At 49.1% G+C, this 21,836-nt stretch overlaps 1 protein-coding gene across 8 annotated transcripts in view; it reads left to right on the top strand.

Moving 5' to 3' along the window:
* Positions 1-21,836, top strand: part of LOC135896394 (ninein-like protein) — a 523,367-nt gene that overhangs the window by 474,228 nt on the left and 27,303 nt on the right. For all 8 annotated transcript variants that reach the window (XM_070521835.1, XM_070521837.1, XM_070521836.1 and 5 more), the window contains 3 exons: positions 18,038-18,186; positions 19,335-19,475; positions 20,499-20,673. In XM_070521835.1, the coding sequence (XP_070377936.1) occupies positions 18,038-18,186; positions 19,335-19,475; positions 20,499-20,673 (465 nt within the window). The remainder of the gene's footprint in view (positions 1-18,037; positions 18,187-19,334; positions 19,476-20,498; positions 20,674-21,836) is intronic.

Below are 21,836 nucleotides of genomic sequence, written 5' to 3'. Positions count from 1 at the left end.
CTGGACGCCAGCTAGAAATGGAAGCTTTGCCTTCATTGAATCTTCTACTAATAAACCTCTTACCACGGAATGAACGAAAAAGGTAGTTTTGGAAGAATGCGTAATCGGTCTAAGCTTGCTTTAATTTGTGTCGTCCCTTTAAGTGCAACAATATCTCATTTCCTGGGCTTTAGACGGGTATTTTTCAGGGGTTACGCAATTCTACCGCCGTACTACGCAAGACCAGTCTTTATGGAGATGCAGTAGGTCCAGTAAATCTTTTCTGTAATAAAATTAGCAGGCACGGTGACCCGCCATGTACTCGTCCAGCAGGAGCCGTTAACTGTGGCTCCTTTCTTGTGTTCTATCCAAGCCGAGCTCGGATGAGGCTCTTCCTAAAAATACCTTCACTTTCTTTCTTTCTTTCTTTCTTTCTTTCTTTCTTTCTTTCTTTCTTTCTTTCTTTCTTTCTTTCTTTCTTTCTTTCTTTCTTTCTTTCTTTCTTTCTTTGCGTATTTCATAATCCCCGGCTGTAGGCAAAGCCGTTATTAAAAGGCAGGGGCTGGTGGAGAATTGCCGGCGCGCCGAACTTGGCCGAACGAAATACAATGAAACGAATGAGCAATTTAGCGTCGCGCTTTCTATTCTGGTAGTTAAGCCAGACTGGCGAAGCGGTAACATGTTTCGGGAACTCACGAATTGTTTAATGATTTTTCTTATTTCGTAACGATTTCAAATTTCTTTCGTGGTATATGACGTTTTCTTTTCGTTTTTTTTTGTTCCCCATTTATTTGCTCTTTCAGTTTGGAGCTAAGCTATTGTATTTTACGTTGATGCTGTAGCGTTGCTAAACGAGACTTTCTATACAGTTTCAGGATCATCATTTCACGCTAGGGAATTGAGCTATAGTCGAACTCAGATCTTTTTATCTTGCTTGGTCATTTTTAAGTGGTGCGGATGAAATAGTGGGCGCTTTGATCGCTGTGCTGGAGAGGATTTGGGTGGGTGATGTTTAGAGAGGACTTTGCAAACTAGCGGCCTGAAGTACGAAACCCTTTAAGCTGGGCCGAACGGAAAGTGCATTCATCGATTGCCTACTCTCGTCTTTTTACGGCGTGGCCGTGTGATCTGGTTACATGAACAGGGCCGAATTCCCGAATCCTTTAGTTCGTGAGGCATGTTTGCTACTAGCTGGCCGCCATATTCGAATAATATGTCTAACATCGCGATTTTTCGACTCCTGCTCTTTGGAGCAGTTCTAGCGCAGGAACTTTTTGTTAAGAATGCGGACGCTGGTACGCTCTATATTTAATAAACGGCTGCTTCCATACATCAAGGGCTGCACTATTAACTGCCAGTATAATATGTTTACGTGCACGTGATTCGATGGCGATTGAGTTCGTGATGTCAAATCCACACCATCAAGTGAACCGAACATATATGGTATGCTTTTAATATAAAGGAGGATTGTAAAACGTCGCGTGGTATATCGCTGTAATTGAAAATTAATGTCTTCGGTACATTCAAGGTGGTTTTCAAGGGCCGGAGAAATCACACGAAAGAGAGAGAGAAAGTAAGAAAATCAGGCACTCTTTATGTGCTCCAAGCGCGTTCGTACCTTCTTAGTGACGAGGCCGTTAAGTTAAACGAGTTTTTAATCAACATAACGAGAACGTAAATTTATTTTTCTTGCAGCTCTAGAGATATTTGAGGGTGTTGATAATGACGTAAAAGGCTAGTAAATTACCTTGTTAATATTGCTCAACCTTTTGAGGGATTCATGCGACCTTCACAGCATCATCAGGTCGCAGGACCCGAGCCTTACATTGATAAACGATAACGCAGCCTGTTGCAAGGAAGAACGCTAGCGTCCCTAAAGAAATTCATTCAGAGCCAGTAAGTTCTTGAAACCATTAGTGCTTTTGCGTGGGCTGACTTCGTTGATGTTTCAGTGACCTTACTTCATGTGTCGCTACGTGGTCCAGCCTTGCGTGTACTAATGTGGCTTGATGGGACTCCTGTCGTTTTTATTCCTTCTGTTTCACGTTCTGCTTGCACTTCACGAACTTTGTGCCCTTACACTAGTGAATTCTAACGATTAGGTGATCTGCACTTGTGCATCTTTCGCTTACGTATTTACTGTGGGCGAAATGTAGTAGCCGGCGACGCTTACGACACCCAACATCTCCCGAGGATCGCGTTTCTTTCTCCCTTTTTCTCTTAAAAGAAGAACTGAAGCAAGTTACGTTAATCGAAATCTTAATCCACTTTTGGCAGTAGGCCAGGTCTGACGCCGTGGCTGTTCACCACGGGATTTCGCAGTGCGAGCCGCAGTAGGACCAGCGCCGGAAACGGGACGTCATCACTTGGTCACATGGTTTTTCGTACCATCAGATGAAAACAACGGATGCCGGATATGCCGCCTTATGGCGTATGTAATGCTTTCGCATTAAAAAGTCGAAGGTAACAACAGTCGGGACAGTGCACTGACAGGTGCGATGGAGGCCTTGCAGCAGCCCTTTGGTTCTCTCTCTTGCAGTCGCCTAACCTTCCATGAGCGCTAAAAAATACTTCACGCTGTCTGAAACCATCTAGCCCAGAAGTCATTGCCTGTGACGGTTACCAATCGTCCAATTATCGTCACGGTACCGATGACCCGCCAAGCGCACATCACTTTGAAGCCTCATCGCCTGTTCCCTTTCTTCCTTTTGCTCCCTTCTCGAGTTTCGCCGCTCAACGGGAGACGGAGAACAGCTGTAATCCTCCTGCAGCCTGCAACCGGCTGCGGTGCTCGACTTATGCTGCGTGTTTCGGTAACCCACTAAGATACGGTCTCTACTGAAGTTCACTTAGGTCTCTGTACTCCCCTTCTTCCTTATTTCACTCCCTTTCTCCACGTTAAATACGATCACGCCGCAAGGAGTCTCCTTCACGAATATTTCTTTGTTCATTTATTTGTTCGTTCCTTTTTTCTTTGTTTTCGTTTCTTTGCATTATTTCATTTAACTTTTTTTTCTTTCTGTCTGACTGGGAACGTGCTTTGCGAGCGCGGCGCTCTTATTCGATTTGAGAGTCCGGCTTGCTCACTAGGCCCGGCATCGCAGGGATAAAAAAGGACGCTAGGGAAACCAGAAGCAAGTAAGAAAGGGACGCGGGACGTAGGGGAAAGCCCGGGTCGACCCTTCCCTCCTTTGTGAGCGAGTAAGATATGTGACCCTCAAATTAGGAGGGAGTTTTCGGGAGTGGGGAGGGAGGAGAAGGTCGGAGGGGGCGCTGCAGTGCGATTCCGGTTGTCGCGCCCTAGCCTGACATATGCGCGAACCTTCCTTTCGCTCCCTTTTTCTTTCCTTTTTACCCAGAAGCTATGAGGAAGGTTTTACAGAACAGAGGCAACGGGACAGGGCGCGTGTTCAGCGTAAGGACGTTCGGGAGTGTTCTTCTGGCGGGAGATTTTGCTGGCATTGGTAGGCTGTTGAGGTCGCGTAGGCTTAGGGCTTTGAGGAAAGAAAGAGGGAAACGGGGATCGGTGACTTGGCGAAGCCTTGTTCCCGAGCTCGAGCGACCGCGCACTCAGTAAGACAAAGAGCTGGGTTAAGGAAACCGTCGCCCCATGTCTACAGGGTTGAGAAAAGAACGGGAGAGGCTGGAAGAAATTGAGCGAGTTTTCTGTGGGACAAAGAGGGAAGAGAATACAGATCCGGGAGAGAGACTTGCCCGGCGGTCCAAAAGAGGGCGCTGCGTTGTGCGGTTGCCAAGTTTACGGGTGGGTTGCGCTGTACCTCTCTCGCTGTACCGAAGCAGTCTGGGGAAGGAAGGCTTGCTCACTTACTACCTTCTCCCTTTCTTATCCTTCTTTGTTTTCTAGATATGGCTTCTTTTTTTTTCGGGTCTTGCCCTTCGCCACGCTCGTCAAAGCTTCTTAACTACCGCCCGTTTATCTTTCTCTCGCCCTCTTCTCCTCCCCCTTTCCCCTTTTCCCCATTTCTTGTTTCCCGTTTGTCGCGTTGCAAGGGACAGCTTTAATGCGATGCCGTTTGTTGCCTTTCGCGAGGAGGGACGCGCTAGCCCTGTGGGCGAGATTAGGGAGAAACGGTCGTGTGTGGCGCAGGGCGCGTTCCAAGTGTTTGCTTGCCTCGTTAGGTCTGGCCTCGTTTCTCAGCGGTCGGTGGCGCCGCTTGTCCTTAATGTTTCTTTTTATTCTTTTTGTTTTTTGCGTCTTCCTCGGGCATTCGTCCTTCTCGTTCTTGCTTTTTCTTTTTTCTCCTTTTCCTACGTTGCACTTTTCTGTCTTTGTTCTAGAGCTCCTTTGTCTTATCGGTGGCGCGTTGTAGAATGTTTTTTTTTCGATGCCGTCCTGGCTGCGTGCCGGCCTGCCTGGGAGCGATAGGCGGTCAACTTCTTACGAACGAGCTGCCGATCCTTTACTTTCGCTTCTCTCTCACTTACCATCCCTTCGCAGCTACGTGGTATCTAGGATTAGTTTAGAACTGTGAAAAGATGGCTTATAGTTAGGTTTCGTTTCAGATCTGACGAACTCATCCTTTATATGAAATGGCTGGCCTGCGAACTGATTACAACGCCATTACGGAAGCCACATTTTCCTTGAAACTGTCAAGTGTCCGGCCAGCTCTCGAGTTGCCTGCGTCTGAAACAAATTACCGTATTGTAGGGAGGCGATTTTATTACTGGCTTTGCGGGTCTCGGCGTCTGTGTGTCAGTTAGCCCGCACCATAGTGTGTGTGTGTGTGTGTGTGTGTGTGTGTGTGTGTGTGTGCGTGATCGTTGTAATGGTCTATAGGATGCGTAGTGTGCTTTCCTGACAAGGCTTGGGCATTCGAAATTGGTTGCCAAGTTTTTTTTGCTGCGTACGCATCGCGCATATAAACACGACGCACCGTTTCATACAGTTCCTGCTTCTCCGCACGGAGCCTGTATATGCGGCGAAGCACGCTTGTCGGTACCGTACTGGAACGCTGTCTGCGTACCCTGTTTCGTGCATGGCGAGGAGGGATGGTGAAGCTGCCCAGCTCGTAGAAGTGCTGCTCAGTTTGCAGTTTTTTATTATCTCGGACGCTCTCTATGTATTAACTACTTCATGCAAAATGCCCGCGTACTGTGCGTATGCGGTGCGTTAAAGATCCTCTGCTTTGTCAGTTACTGGCTTCAAGAGTGGCCGATCCACCCGCATTTATTTATTTATTTATTTATTTATTTATTTATTTATTTATTTATTTATTTATTTATTTAAGATACGTTACAGACCCTTACATTGTGTGATAGGGTTTACAAAATCAAAGGCTTAAAACGAAGAGTAAGTGGCATGTTGAAGTCTGGTACAAAAGATACGCCACAATGCAGGGCTTTCCAACATTACTAGAAAGATGAAAACTTGATCTTTCTAGTAATGTTGATATTGCGATTGTGCATTGCGATATCAATCGCGATGCGCAATCTGGCGATTAAGTGGAGGCTGAACGCTCTTGGAAAGAAAAAATAGCCAACTTTCTCTTTCGTTATCGACTTCGGTTGCGTATCGTTCTCTCTGACGCGACTCCTTTGAAGTTTGCTCAATGCTCGACGGTATGTGACACCGACTCGCAGAAGGAGCAGCTCGCGGGCCAGTTTTCGCAACACTGCCGCCCTTTGGCGTTTCGTCACCGTGACGCCGCCGCTTTCTTTCAGTCCACTTCACCGCTGCACATGGGGGCGGGAGTTGCACTGAAAACACACTCGCCCGCGGTGCTCACCGAGCAAGCGAAACTCGGATAAGCGAAACGACGTCTCCTCCTGTATCGATTGCCTTCGGTGTTCTTGCTAACCGATTTTATAATAATGCGACAAGATTATGAAGGTCAAATTTAAAAAAGAAATAGAAAAGGAGGGTATGTAGGTCAAGTGTGGGCAGCTGGGCACGCGGTAGAGAGCATGTTTATATATATATATATATACACACGGCGTGCCTCATAATCAGAAAGTGGGTTTGGCACGTAAGACCCCACAATTTATTTTTTTTTCTTTGAGCTACTACTCTATAATTAAGCTTTGATTTGGCTCCATCGCGCGCCGGTTTCACAATCGTGCCTCGAATGAGACAGTAAATAGAGTTGGCGAAACGCAAAGAACGTTCATGTACTCAGATTTATGGGTGTACGCGTTAAAGAATCCAAGGTGGTTAAAATTATTCTCGAGGACTCCACTACAGCCTGCCTCAATATCAGATCGTGGTTTTGACGCGTGAAGCCCTATCATTCAATTACTCGAATAATTTAATGGAATAAAAGGCCTTCCAAGAAGAGAGACGTACACTGGACATCACGTAAAATGAGAGATTTGCTCCTTCGGCTTCGGTGGGCTAAGCTATTTCTCGAAGTTGTTTACCAACGGTTCGTGCGCACGTACATTTCATTCTGCGAAAAGCGTACGAAAATCACGCTAATCTTCGAATGCACCGATATATTTTCTACGCGCTTCAGTCTGCCCCAGTCGCATAATTCGTGCTTGCTTGACCGTCCTAATATATTGACCATACCATACCGATTTCGCCTAACCGATGAGACTTCAGTAAAACCTAACAAAATGTGTCTTCTAGTTCCGTTTGTATATTTAGGCGGTACATGCCGTATTTAATCGAATATAAGTCGAACACAAATGGTGCCACAAAATGAGCTATCGACGTATACTTCCGACCAAAGAATCTCGACGCGTACTCGATCGTGAACAAATCTAGCAAAAGTACGGAGCTAACGGAATTCCTCCGTCGCGTCCCACGTAATGCCAGTCCAGAGATGATTCAGGCTGCCTAAAGGCAGCCTGAATCATCTCTGAAGAAGAAGCCCTGCATATCCAATGCACCCGAAAGCACCGAGGACGACGTCATTTATGGTCTCGAGGATGCCTGCGATGCATACGACGAGGACAACTTCTGGGGTAGTTGTGACGAGGATGCAGCATGTGGCGCCGACTAGAGAGATTTAGTGGCCGCTAGCTTACCGCAAATAATGGAGTGGTCGTTTTCAAATATTTTCGTGTTTCCTTTTTTTCAAAATGCAATGGGTCGACCCATGATGCAATTACCTATATTTTTCTGTCTCGGCGAGTTCAATATACACCGGTCGACCTTTATTCGCGTAAATAAGGTATTTAGTTATTTTGTACGTTTCTTTTTTTTTCTCTCACTGGGTGGGCGACGGGGAGTGTGCTCCTCATATTCTACGAATCCCATGAATGCCGACTTGCGACAAAGTTGTGACACATTTCCCGTCCTTCTGTGGAAAACTTCGTCATTGCGCAGTTGAGCGCCTGCTATCGTAACATCCGCAAAACTCAACGAAGGTCGCCCCCTATATGGCGTTTATCTCTTGACGCGAAATATTCAGTTCTCTTTTTTTTTTCTCGCTTTCTCTGTCAACGAACGACGTGGTGAATATGCTTTATATATTCTGCATGAGCCGTGTGAATGCGAGTTCCGTGGAATCGCGACAGAATTGCGACACATTCCGGTCCTTTTGTGCAAACTCGCCGGAGAGCCTTTTTTCACAACGCCTCGCTGTCCCAATATAGCCGTCTCACCTCCATATGTCTTCTCCCTTGGAGACGCATCCGAGTCTTATCATTTTTTTTTAGTTTGAGTGCCTTGAGTGTTTATAAAGCTGTCGCATGTTTCTCTTCCTATAATATAGTCTGCACACGTCTTTACCGCCAACTCCAAATCATTCTTTTCTTCATCCGGCGAACCCGAGCTATAATGGGGAAAAAAGGGGTACGTCGCCTGCTCGCTTATGAAGCCGCTTTTCTTCGACAAACAAAACTTCCTTTTCTTTTTTTTTTTTTTGCTTGGTCCCTGCTCGCTCACTGCTAAGTAGTCTCCTCGAGACATGGCTGCACAAAAGGAGCGAAAAGAATAAAAGAAAGAAAGAAAGCACGTGGAGCTCATTTCGGAGTAAAAAAAGAAAAAAGGAAGTCTGAGGGGTTTCGAGGGAAGTGGCAGCGTAGTGCGTTCGACGCGACGAATAAGAGGTCCTTTTCTTTTTTTCTTCTGGATAATGCATCGCCCTTCGTAGCAAGCGCAGAACGGTTGAAGGAGCAGATGTAAAGTTGCATTATTCATTCTGTACGCATTGCCCGTTTTTTCGCGTTTTTGCTCGTTTTCCAGCAGGTCAGAAATAAAACAAAGATGGCATCATCGTTCCTCCTGCGGCGATGCGTAATTGACTAATTAACAAACATGCACTGATTAACCTTTAAATTGTTTTATGGTAAGTATTGCAATTTACGAACGGTAGCCGGAGAGTCTTCAAGGAATATCCACTCGGAACGAATCCTAAGGATCGCACGCGTTTTGATGTATGACCCGTGAAAACTGCGGTAAAAATGCGCTACCGCTGACCTTATAAATGGGTAACCATTTCTGCGCCCACACAACGAGGAACCCCGTTCGTCTGTCTGTCACGTAAGACCAATCGCTATGAACAAGTTAATGTATGAAACAAAATGAATTCGAAAGGAAAACTTTTGGCGGTGGTGAGTTCCGAACGTACGACTTCAAGCTCAGAAGCCAAATGTCTTACCCAGTTGGCTAAAAACACTCACGCTTGCAGAAGATGAACTTATCTGAACCGTATAAATGTGTTGCACCGTTGGCGCAAAACAAATGTCAAAGAAGAACAGTTTCAGCGAAGACTTTGTTGAAAGATTTGGCGATTATGGAATAAAAGTAATCTCTGGGACCAGATGTACAGCCGACTTGGAGCATTGTTTACATCGGAAAAATTCTGGTTTTGTGAAAATAACTTTTGATGCCAAACACGCCACATCCCCGATGCGTTTCGGTGGTAGTGGGTTGCGCCTTCGGTTGGGGCGTTCATTCACCGACTGAATTATCGCCGATATCTGAGGGCTCATGCGTTTGGCGTCGCGCAACACACACAAATAAGCGGTCAACTACTTGATAAGGAATGATGTGGGTATCGTGATGGTTGATAATGATTAGACGCGGATGGATAAGGTCGGAGCAATTCTTATAACGGTCGGAGCAATTCTGGTAAGCTCAGTAATCGTAGAAAAGGGTTGATAAGGGGCGGATACAAGTCCGATAAGGTTGATGAGGAATGATGAGGGTTGATAAGGGCCGGATAATGTCCGATAAGGTTGGTAAGGGCAGATAATGATTGATAAGGACCGGATCGATTGCGAAAAGACTGATACCAATCGATAAGGTTTGATAAGAGTCGGATCGAGCCCTGTAAGGTTGATAAGGGTTTATACTGAACGTGAGCTGCTCGCGATCATTCTCTCATCCACCCTGACCTTTTGTCGTCTCTTAACGTAACGTCCCGTTCACATCTTCATTAATACCATAGCATTATTAATTGGCTTCGCCTACTTTGAAGGTATCCAGTATCTAAACGAAAAAAAATGTGGGCATATCTCGATGTCGGGGCAGTCTTAATACTGCGTCTCGAGACGCTATTGGTCACGAGAGAAGAATGCGAGTGATTGGCGCATGACCCACGCGCCAGGCGTTTGAAAGAGTGACTTTGGCGCGATGTATAGAAGCATACGTGCAATGTCTGCTTAGTGGTTAGGCCCTCGGCTATTCGTGCTTGAAGTCAGAGGTTCCAGTGCCACCATCGGTCGCCCATTTCTTTATAGCAACGTAGGCGGACTTCGCCCACTTTTCAGGTACCTTACAGAAAACTCGAAGGAGCGTCGAGCGTACGCGAGGCCTTGATAGCGTACGTGAAATGGCAGAAGCTTGCAAGCGATGCGAGGTACTGAAACGCTAGCTTCGATAAACGAGAGCGCGCAAAGTCCCGCGCTCGTGCCCAGCTGCCGAGGCTTCACAATTTAAGTACGCGGTCGCATATTTGGAGAGTTGGCTACGCGGCAGTTCAGGCATATATAGTTTGTTTCATCGCTCGTTACAATTTAAGAACGTTCCGGTGAAGCGTACACGTTCCGCTTTTTTTTCTCTACACCGATTTGGTTCCCTCGGCGGCGCCCGTTCGTTCTGTAGAATCAATGAGCGTATAGTACGGTATAGCACAGTACAGTACAGTGATAGAGGTTTTCAGTACGATAGGTAAGATCGAGATCAGATAGGCAAAACGCTAGATAGCGATAGACGCAGTCAAACTTCCCCGCCTCCGTTTCGAAGGGGATGCCAATAAGCATCGCCATCATCGAACCCCGCGATCCACTGAAGATGCCAGCGCCCGCGACGCCTTTCTACAGCGTATACCCGCGCACTAGGCCTAGCTGCGCATCCTCGAGGTCGTCCCTCCATTCACCCTCGAAGGAGAAAGATAGTAAAACTCTTGCTTGGGCTAGTTAGTTCATGCTTGAAGTAGTAAAGGCAAGGCGCAGAAGACCAGGACCCAAGAAGAAGTCCTGTCGTTTGTGTTCTTCTTCTTAAGTCCTGGTCTTCTGCGCCTTGCCTTTACTACTTCGAGAAAGATAGGCAGTAGTCGTCGTTCTCGGCAGCCGCGTCGGCAACCCGCCGTTCCCTTTCGGCGACGCGCCAAGCGCCCCTCATGCGGGCGCCGAAGCAAGCGATTCGCGCCGCGTTATGCTTTTGCAGGCGGGGTGGTTCCGGTTCGGTGCCCCGGTGTGGAAAGGAAATGCGGCGAGGCTTTCGCGTTTGCTCGCGTACGCTTATTGCGCGTGCGCGTCACGCAGCCGCTCTTCTTTTCCAGCATCAAGTAATATCTCGTCTTTTTTTTTTCAAAGGATGAAGTGCCAACAGTGGCGGCGCACGCTAAGAAGGAACAAAGACAGGACAAGGCGCTACTTGCAACTGTTTGTTGAATTCAAAGGTGGCTGATTGTACAGCCATGTGGAGAGGCGAACGAAAGAAGAGGAACACTGATTATGCGAACGCGCACTCGCGAAACTGAACTTTTGTTCACTTCAATGTTATAACTTTTCTTTTCAATATCCTGCAGGATTTTCTTGTTCGCTCTTGGATGGATGGATTGATGCAAAACTTTAATAAGGTCCTGAGGTACGCGACTCAGCGCGCTGCGGGCCGCTCCCACGTTGGGACATTCAGGCCTTGCCCGACCGCCGCATCGTGGGCCCCCTGGACAGCCCATAGTTTCGCCCCGGCATCAGGGCTCTGGATAGCGGAGAGCCACTTGTCTTCATTGATTTCTTCTGTGCCTCGTAACGAGGGACAACGCCAGAGCATATGATCTAGGCTAGCGATGTCATTGCAGTGCATGCGAGAACTAGTGGCATAGGTGTCGGGATAAATTTTGTGGAATAAAGCCGGGCTGGGATATGAGCCTGTTTGCAGTAATCTGAGGGTCAATGCCTGCGCTCTATTCCGTGTGTTTTTTAAAGCGAGGCCTTCTTTCCCTCTTCTCCCGACTTTCCGGCCGCCGCTGCTGCTGTGATGGGGTCTTGCCGCGGGTGTCGCTGGGTTTCTCGCAACACCACCAGATGGCGCTGGCCTCGGCGCATCTTCGGCGGGCGCCCGGATGCGTAGGTTGTGCGTACGGCATGTGCTGCGCTTGCTTTCCTGTGCGACAAAGATACAGTTGCTGGGCTTGTGGGAGGTTGCGCGCGCTGGGCTGTGATGGTGTAAACATTGCAATCGTCTCTATAGCCTGAAGCGAGCGCTCGGAGCTGGCGTATCAACAGCGTGCTGGCCACGTACGCAGAAGGAGCGGGTTAAACGGGCGCCAGCAAAGTGGGTCCAAAGCGCGCACTCGGGGTTGAGGACAACCAGGCCCGAAAGAAGCGTCGCGCGGACCAGAAGCATCTTTCGCTACGCAGCGAAACGTGGTGTTGCAAGAATTACGGACATTGAGGCTTAACTTATGGGGTTTTACGTGCCAAAACCACTTTCTGATTATGAGGCACGCCGTAGTGGAGGACTCCGGAAATTTGGACCACCTGGGGTTCTTTAACGTGCACCTAAATCTAAGTACACGGGTGTTTTCGCATTTCGCCCCCATCGAATTGCGGCCGCCGTGGCTGGGATTCGATCCCGCGACCTCGTGCTCAGCAGCCCAACACCATAGCCACTGAGCAACCACGGCGGGTGGACAGTGAGGCGCAACAACGCTTCGAGCAAACACGTCTCGCTTAGTGTTCTGTGGACTGCGCAGACAAACATCAGCGCTGCACGCAAGGTAACGTTTAACGTCAACCCACCACTCTCGTATTGGACTAAAATCTGAATGAATTACACGTTGGCCGCCAACATCACCGCTAATTATCGTCAATGAAAGCAAACAGCATACGAAGCTTCGCTTACATCGATTCCCACAGCGCGTCGGATACGCATCTATATTTTTTTCTTTCGTTCGCCCTTTTTTTTTTTAAACTGTTGTTGAGACATCTAGATAATGCGAAACACCCGCCGTGGTCGAAAAAAAAATTAATTATGAGGTTGTGCGTGCCAAAACCACAATCTCATAATCGTGTTGCCAAAATACGTGTGCGTGAGATCGTGATATGGCTGGTACATCCGATGGCTACGGTACATATCGCATTCATTAAGCGTTGCTTCAGGTTCCTCAGCGCACGATCCTCCCAATTTGACGGTGCTTCGAAAGAGCGCATTGTGCCAGTCTGAACCGAGTTAGTTGCATTTTGTTTAGCGTCACTTGAAAACTCTTCGCGCCGCATACATAGGGCATTTCGACACAGTGCATCTTGTTTTCCGGGGCGCTCCGTTTTTAATTCGCTGCTATCTTCGCGTGAGAGTTAAACCGAACGCGACCGTGTCGGCAATTTACGCCCTCCAGAGTATACGCCTTTCTTCGCTCTCGTTTTCCCGTCCGTCGTGCACTTCGTGTAATTTGTCACCGAAACTGCAAGCACCAGCTGCGTAACACTTCGCTCCCCCCACCCACCAGCTCCCCCCCCCCTTCTTTCCAGCCCCTTCACAAGCATAACGCCGCTACGCGCCAGCGCCTTCGCTCCCAGCTTTTGGTGGAAGACGCGCCTTCGTGTATCCGCGTCTCAGGAAATTCGTGCAGTGTAGTCAAAGCTTGCTCTCATCGCGCCAGCCAACTTGGAACGACAAACTATAAGAAAGTCGACTAGCCTACCCGTGTCACGGGGTGAGCATTTGGGAACGTCGCTGATTCCGTCCTTGACGCTTCCGTAAAGTCGGTGTCATGCACAGTGTCGCGCACTCGGTCAAATAAACGCAGCTCGCTCAGACTCGCTCGCAAAGTGTACACTTAAGTTTAGTACTCACTAAGGCTCAGGTTTGCAGATGTAAAACACTGCCTGGGCCTGAGCCTCACGCTGACACAAACTTGCCAATAATCGGAACTCACCGACCTCAGATTCCTTAAACATGTCAAGATTACACTCTGATAAGCCAACTCTGTCTCACGGAAACCACGGAGTCATTCACTCGGGCTCGCTGAGACTCGCGGAATCACGGGCTCGAGGCCCATAGGGATAGTATGGATGCGTAGCCAGATTCACTGGCTATAAGTATGGACTCAGCGTTGCGTACGGTCCACTGGACTCATTTGGAATCGCGTGCACTTCGTACTTAGTTTAAGTCAGTCAGACTCCCTAACTAAAGTGCCGACTCAATGGGACTCACTTTATACTCAGACTTGCGCCCTACTTCTACAGGCATCTACGGCCTGAACTAAATTAGGACTAACGGCCCGCAGCTATACTACATCTGTTTAAGTGCGGGTCGGCTCCTGCGTGAAGTTTGCCAACGTCAGGCAAGAGAAGATCAGCGGCAGACTTTGGGCGATCGCTTCCTGCGCTTATAGCTACGTTCTCGTTCCAGCTACGCGAGTTTACGCGGTCCGCATAGCTTCGTCTGCAGTGCGCGGATTTGGTGATGTCCCCGCGCTTCTTTAAGAGAGCAGCTGAAACTTCCGACACCTCTCACTTCTCTTTTTTTATGTTTGGCCCGTTAATATTTTTCACGAACGGCGTGAGCCGAGGCAATGCATCTTGGCAAAAACAAGCTTTCTTAACTCGGCCCGCTGGCTGGCGTAACGCACGCAAAGCGCTATTTGTTTCTCTTTTCTTTTATGTGCCCTGATGGTAAAGCAATTAGCGAAGGCGACCATGTGCCCTCGTGCTTCTTAACTCGCCTTCGGGTGTTTTACAAACGCATGGACGAGTGATCTGTTCCGGACAGCTGACTCATTTCAGCAGAAGGCGTCTCTAGATGGCTTGTTACTAAGCCATGTTGTTCAATGTACTAAACGAATGTAGAAAAAAGAAAAGATGGCGGGGGGTGGGGGGGGGTGGCTTAGACAGTGTCTGTTCGGTCGATTGCCCGTCTTTATTTATTCTTTTTCTTCTTCACTAATTTGCGTATATTGCTAAAAGCGGAGACATTATCTTTCTGCGTTTCTTTGTTTTCTGAGGGCTGGATCGTTCGACGCACTCTGCCCATTGAGCATGTTTCGGCGTTTTCAAGAGAAGGGGAGGAGGTGGGCACAGGGGGAGGGGAGCGGTTCTGTAGACGTGTAGTGTTACTTTGCGCGAAGATTAATGAACTCGCTCAGTCTGCTGCCATTCGCATTCGCTGACCCACGCCACTGCTTTCTAGCGACGCGGCGCGTCATTCCCGAAGTGCAGCGACCGCTCGACTTCGTGCTTCGAGCGCAAAAGTTTCTTTTGCGCGAAGGTTTGCGAACGGGTGCGTGAGGGGAAACGCGACGGCCACGTTGTATGGAGTTCTTTTTCGACAAGCGACGCCTCGTGCGGTTATCGATTATTGACGAACGAGGTACCGAGGTCAGCTAGCAAGAAGACCTCGCGCTACTCAGAATTCTCCTCTTTAAGATTTCGAACTTAAACCCCTATGCACTTTTGTGGTGATCTGAAGGCATTCGTCTTGGGGGAAAGCTCCCTTAGAAGCTGCGCCTTCTAGTCTCTACAAGCCTGCAAGCCAGAGTGAACCGAAGGAGCTTGGAAACCTCCTCTCTCGCGCATGACTGCTATAGCCTCTCTCGCCTCTGTCGCCGGTCGGCGCCGCGCTGGCTTCCTGCCTCTCCTTTCTCCGCTTCCTTTCAGTCCTCTCCAACATGCCGTCTTACCTGGCTTTCTTGTCGCATTTACCCGTCACCTCCGTTGTCTTTTCATTCTGCGTTTTTGCATATCCCTTCGCGCACATGTGGATTCGTGTGTGGATGTGTGTGTGTATGTGTGCACGGTGCGCGTAGTTTTGTTCATGTGTTATTGAGGGTGGTTGTGTGCGTGCGATTCCTCCTGCTCCCCCCCTCACCCCCCTGACTGCACCCGCCCTACGAATTCCACTAGCGCGCCCCAACCGCCGCCTTGACCCTCCCCACCGCCACCACCAAATAGAGAGATCCCTGGGGGCATTTTCCTCGCTGCTGTCCCGCTGCCTAGCTGCGCGAAATGGGGAGACAGGAGGGGGGAGGGGGCTCTTTGTTTTTAATTGGACGAACGAATAATCCTGTTAGGTCGCCTCTCTGCGAGCCCCTGACACCGCCGTGTCTCGACTCAAGAACCACCCCCCCCCCCTTCCTCACGCACACACTGGCTAACTCTCTCCGACTGCGATACTCTCACCCTCTCTTACATGGCACAGCCGACTGTCGATCGCTCGGGCCAACCGGACAGGGGAAGAAAAGGCGGCGGCTCGCTGAATTCGACTTCCCGTTTTGCCTTTTTCCCGGGCTCCGGATCTTTCCTCCGCCATCACCGCAGCATCCGTATATTCTTGTTTATTTTTCTCTTCTTCTTCAGAAAACGCTCGAGGATCTGCCGTCTGTCTTCAGCCTTCCTTCAGCCTTTGGTCTTTAGTCGGTCGCTTGCTTCGTGTTTCTCGCTTTTAACACGCCTCTGGGGGATTGAAGCATGCGGAGACCACGTGGAGCGAACGAATTTACCCTTTACCGACAGCCTCCGAAGCGTTTTTATGTTCGTTGCCTCTCTGCACAGAGAGTTTATACAGCTCCAGGCAGGCGTGTGATAGAAGGATTGGATTGCTTCCGTACTCTCGATTTTGAAGCTTCGTCTTGGTCATAAGACGTATGGGGGGAAAGAAAGAACAGAAATGAGAACATTAGACAAGAAAGCTCTGCCACTAGCATATCGAAGGGGAGAAGTCGTGACGCTTAAAGCTCTCTCCGTGGTAATCAGACGAAAATGAAGGAACTGTGATACGTGAAGTCACTACGCAAGCGCAGAACAGTCACTCAAATGTTGCGTCAAAGCGCGATAAGCAGCGCTTGATTGCAATGAAGTTTGGGTGTGTCGCCGCTGACATGCATTTACGTTCCGAATGTAGGACAGTAATCACATAGCGAAGGCGCAAATTTGTTTCTGGAAAAACACTTTGCCGAACAGCACTCTCTTGACGAACTCATTCTTTGAGTTCGTCACAGAGGTTTGCAAAGAGTGTGATCTACCGCTCTTGTGTTGTCTCAGTAGCAAACTGAAAGGAAATGTACGCTACCCCCTCTGTGGTTTTTGCCATTGGAACAGGCGTCACATCGTCGCACTTGTAGCCCAGCGGGTTTTAGAGCGCAGCGTTTAGGCGCCAGTTCCTGCGCTTGGCGTCGGCGTCGTCCCTCGGCGTAACTGAGCGAACGAGCACAGCCAACGCCTCCTTTAAAAAGATGCCTGCCGCGTGCGCCGAAAACCTGCTGCCCTTACCTTTCCCCTTTTCCTCCTTCCACTTGAGGTGGTAGCTAGCGATCATTGCGGTGGTCACTTGCAACACATGCGCGCATGCGCACATCACCGCATGGCAGCGCGGCCGGCGCGGCCGCCGCTATCGCCGCGACACCACACCACCCCAGCCCCCATGGCGGAGATAGGGAAGTAGGTGGCGCCATCTCTTGACAATCGACCGCAACTCAAGGCGCGACAGCTACAATGAGTAAGCGAGCGACGCCGCAGGCATCTTTCTAGAGGAGGCGTTGGCACAGCGAACGACGAAGAAGTGAACGCGGATGCAAAGACGGCGATAGCGATGAGAGCGCGTGGAGCAAAGCGGAGGAGGTGGGTAGGGCGAGAGCTTGAGAAGAAAGGAGCAGTGCCGCACGGCAAGACGGGCTCTGCGCAGACAACCGCTGCGATACGGCGTGAGAGTACAGCTGTTCACCGATGTTAGCCGTCTGTTCAACCGATGACGCCATCGATGAGGCATGCGGCGAGCGCGTTAACCGATACCATTTATGGAAACAAAGCGATGCATGAGCGTAGCTGTGTCGGTGGCGGCTGCTGTAAATCACGCCCACACGTCACCCACGCGCTGCCTCTCGCGATTAGCGAGGCAGTTGCGCCACAATTAGCTGCGTTTGCAACGTGGCACAGGAGACATTGCTTTATTGCGTGGCATTGCGATATTCAAATTGTCTGCGCCGACCAGTATATCGCCAAATGAAAACACATATTGAAGCTGCGCTCAAATTTCGCATTAGGGATTATCGTAATCGTCGATGAATTTTTTCCCTACTTAATTCGTAATCTGTATTGTTACGGGAAGGAAGAAGCGTTCGTCTATTTACAAGTAGCTTTTAATGGCTGAGCCAACAAGCGTAGATCATCGAGTGCGCTAAACACTTCTTCGTCGTCTCCAAGACCACCATCAGCGTCGTCTTCTTTCCACATTACCGACTGTGACAATATGTAGATATATGTATAATATATAATCTGTTTATAGCGTTCAACACTAGGAAGGCACTACATCGATATAGGTGTTGGCGTCTTTCCAAATATTTAGCTTGTGGCAGATTCACATCTACTGACATTATTTTACTTTAATCAGTGGCGTAGTCATTTCATTGCACGTATCACGGTCACCCGCTTGCCATGGACGCCCTGTGCGATATTCATTACAATCAAATCTCGATATATAGAGAACAAGGATGTAAGGGATTATCGGACATAACGAAATGACGTAACATTTATTGTGTTACGCCTTAACTCGAACGCGTATTTTGCTGCTATCGCAGGAAGCGAATATCTGATGGCTGGTCTGAAATTCAAGCCACGCGCCTCTATGTATGCAGATTTCGTAGCGTCTGCATTACGTTTCAGCCTTCATTCGCTCTCTCTCTCTCTCTCCTTCGTCGTTGCGCAGCAACTGGGCTTCAACCCGAACCTGAAGGTGAGCCTCCAGGACCTGACGGCCCAGCTGGAAGAAGAGATGGCGTCGGTGGCCGCCGGAAACGCGTCCACCACGTACGCGTTCGCGCTTGCCTCGTACCAGCACGAGCTGAAGCACCTCAAGTGAGTGGTCGCGTTTTTTTTTTTCTTTTTTTGCCTCAGTGTCAGTTCTGTCATACCTTATTCATTTATTTTTAAGTATTTAATCAAAGATATGTTTGTGGAGTTGTAAGGGTTTTTGATGGCGTGGTCAGTGGACGGGGACCGTAGACAGGGTGAATGTTCGGCGAAGTATTTTGAGTAAGGAGAAATGTGGAAAATCTGTAGAATCTGGGGAGAATCTACTGGAAATGTATAGAATCTATTGCGGAGACTGAAATGTTGAGATGACTGTGAGGATGAAGGTGTTCAGAGAGAAATGGCAATGTAGAGAGATAGGGAGAGGGCATACATAAGCGAAAGGCAAGGAGGTTAACCAGGCGGAGAGGATAAAGGTGAATGTGTGGTTGTGAGGGGAGGAAGTTGGGGGAGAGGAGGGCGCACGCAGAGAGGAAGGCACCCTTGGCAGTTGCCTGTTGTGTAACACAGGCATACACGGCTAAATGAAAGATGCACTTTCACGACAAAGTGTTTTTTTTTTTTTTTGCACGTACGTCCGTGCGTCTCTATGACACGCCCGGGTGAGGGGCAGCCGTGCAAAAACTGTGTCGAAGGTCACCGTCAAAATAGGTGGAGCGGAGCTCATGCTCTTGTGAACCATTACTGGAGAGTTTAAATAATATAATATTTGGGGTTTTACGTGCCAAAACCACTTCGTGATTACGAGGCACGCCGTAGTGGAGGACTCCGGAAATTTTGACCACCTGGGGTTCTTTAACGTGCACCTAAGTCTAAGCACACGGGTGTTTTCGCATTTCGCCCCCATCGAAATGCGGCCGCCGTGGCCGTAATTCGATCCCGCGACCTCGTGCTCAGTAGCCCAACACCATAGCCACTGAGCAGCCACGGCGGGTCTACTGGAGAGTTTAGGTTAGATCCAAACCACATACCTACCTTGTTACGTTAAGTTGGACAAAAGTGAGCTAAAGCAAGTTTGGGGTTAAAACAAAACCTAACTTAGCCTAACCAAGGTGGCTCGTGACAGTGTAAGCTACGTTTACTTCGGCGGTCATGTTTGGCGGTTTCTGCGCAATGTTTCTGTGTTCTTAGTTTTCTTATCGTTAAAATTCCTTCGCATCTTTTTTCTCTCTGCCACGTTTCTTTTTTGGCAGGACCAACTTTGAACAGGCTCGAGAGGAGCGCGACCGGCTGCGAGTGAACGTGGCCGAAGCCAACGCGAGGTCCGCGCTCATCGCCCAGGAAGTGGACGAGCACCACGCCCGGATGGAGAAGGCCTCCGAGAACCGGCTGCTGTGAGTTCGGCTCGCATTTCGAGCGTTACTTCTCGCGCCAAAAAGTCTACTCGTTGCCGGCATCGTCGTTCAGGAAAAAAAATAAAAATAAAGGAAAAATGAAATTGTATTCTCAGAATATCTTTGCCGATGTAACTTCTGCTTTAGAGTGCAACCGTTTTCATTTGTAGATTTCTGACTGGTTTGCAAGTGATCACGTTTTGCTAAAGTTTCTTCAATTTGTTTTTTTTTCTTTTTTGTGTTGAGAAGCGTGGGTTTTTGTAGGTGTTTCTAGTGATGATTCTGCTGTCATAAATTTTAACTTGTGAAGTGCACTTATATATGGGAGGTCCATCTGCAGCCGTGAGCTCTGGGTCGTCTTCACGTATATGTGATTTGTGATATCGTCAATGCGCAGTAAAGTACTGCGCAGGGCGCCTTTTTTTTCGGACCTCGCAGATATCTTTAAAATAACGTTTGTGAGCTGGTAGCATGATTCGCAGTCATTGAGTTGGATTACTCAAAGAGGCGGACATTACTTGCACGAGGACCCGAAACGCATACGCCACTACCTAAGAAGTGTCACTAATTACCTTTCTTACGACGCATATTGCGCCGTAAGAGCTGTATTCGCAGGCTTCCTTCGCGCTTGGAAAAACACTTTTATGTAGCCCGTATTGAGCAACAGAAAGGCATATCGGGGAGTTGTTGCTCCACATTGTTGCTCCTCCTCATGTTGCTCATTGTTGCTCCTCCTCATGATGCTCCACAATTTTCGCATTGAACTCTTGCATCTAATTATAATATCGAGGAGCTGAATAAATATTGAATAAGACTAATTATGTAATTAGGCGGAATGTAAAAACAAAAAAGCAATAATTTGAGTAGGTCTAAGCGACGGCAAAACAACATTTACCTTGGTTCTGTCCATCTACGTGGCATTTGCATACCTTTACTAATCTCGATGCGTGGCACTTGGGACGCACCACCCCGTATACACATATACATGCCGACTGTGCGCGTGCATGTGTCCGCCCCGTGCAGGACCCTGGAGAAGCGCCACACGGAGCAGCTGCGCGAGGTGACCGAGGAGCTGCAGCGGGAGCGGGAGACCACCACGCTCCAGCTGACCAGGCTCCGGCAGCGCAACGAGGACGAGCTGTCTGCGCTGCGCGCCGAAGAACTGCGGCTGCGCGCGCAGCTGGCCACGCTCGAACAGGTGCGTCACGGTCACGTGGTCGCGGGGCTTGATTGAGGGCTGGCCTTTTTATGCGAAGCATACTAGCCGCACAACTACGCGCTTCCTTGCTGCGCCGCGCACGGCCGCGTAGCTACGATTGAGGGTATGAGCCATTGTTCATTGCTGCGCGTCTCATATGTGGGTCTACTCTCTTTTAAGTTTGCTATGTTTGTTATCAGGTTGCTTCTATTATGCGAAGCATACTAGCCGCACAACCACGCTCTTCCTTGCTGCGCCGCGCGCGGCCGCGTAGCTACCATATGACGTCATAACAGCTGCTGCAAAAGCGGAGGCTCAACTCGTGCGCGCGCTTGCGGTCGCGTACCTACATAGCCGGGTCTCAGCTCGTGCGCTCGCCTGCATGAGTTGTTTCTTCGTCTAGCCGAACCAAATATAGCCAAGCAACAGCAGTTTACCAGGCTAAACAGTGGTTCAACAACTAAAATAAAGGCTAGTATGCTTCGCATCCTGGGCTTAGCCTTAGCTAAGCCACGGCCATTTTTTTTTCGGAATGTCTGGAGTGGTCTAGTGCTCGCCAGAGTTCTTCAATCTGGAGGGGGTATTCTGTAAGAGTCCACCTAGTGAACTATCCATTTCGGCCGCTGCTGATTGGATGCAGCTGTAGGAGCGCGGAGGAGACGAGCGGCCTTAACCAATCAGCAGCGGCCGAAACGGACAGTCCACTAGATGGACTCTTACAGAATACCCCCCCCCCCCCCTGCCCCAGTAATACGTTCCGCGGTCGGGCAAGAGGGCAACACGTGCTCGAATGTCGTGTTCAATTCGTGCCCTCTATTTTTTGCATGCGCATCATTTAGACAGGATGCGCCTTCATAGTCTGTCGGGTTCAGCCTAGGATGCTATACCGTAACGCGACAAATTTCGCCGCGTTGTTGAAATTTTCCTCCGTCTGTTCAACCGCCTTGCAGGATGTGTACGCTATGTTCGATTGGGCGCAAAACGCAAGCATGGCGTAGTTTTCACACCAGGATAGAACACTGTGACGGTTTCGCAGGATGGGCGAAGGCAAGTACCGTTGCGGGAGTTCGCAGAACTAATGCTCTCCCTTAGGAACTCTTGCCTTTCCCGGGCAGTTTGGTCCGGCGTACTCAGTGCAGAGAAGAAGGTCAGCGCATTCTAGC

Source organism: Dermacentor albipictus, chromosome 7 (genome assembly GCF_038994185.2).
Source record: "Dermacentor albipictus isolate Rhodes 1998 colony chromosome 7, USDA_Dalb.pri_finalv2, whole genome shotgun sequence".
NCBI lineage: Eukaryota > Metazoa > Arthropoda > Arachnida > Ixodida > Ixodidae > Dermacentor > Dermacentor albipictus.
The sequence above is the reverse complement of the archived record's forward strand: the minus strand, read 5'-3'. Positions and strand labels throughout refer to the sequence as shown.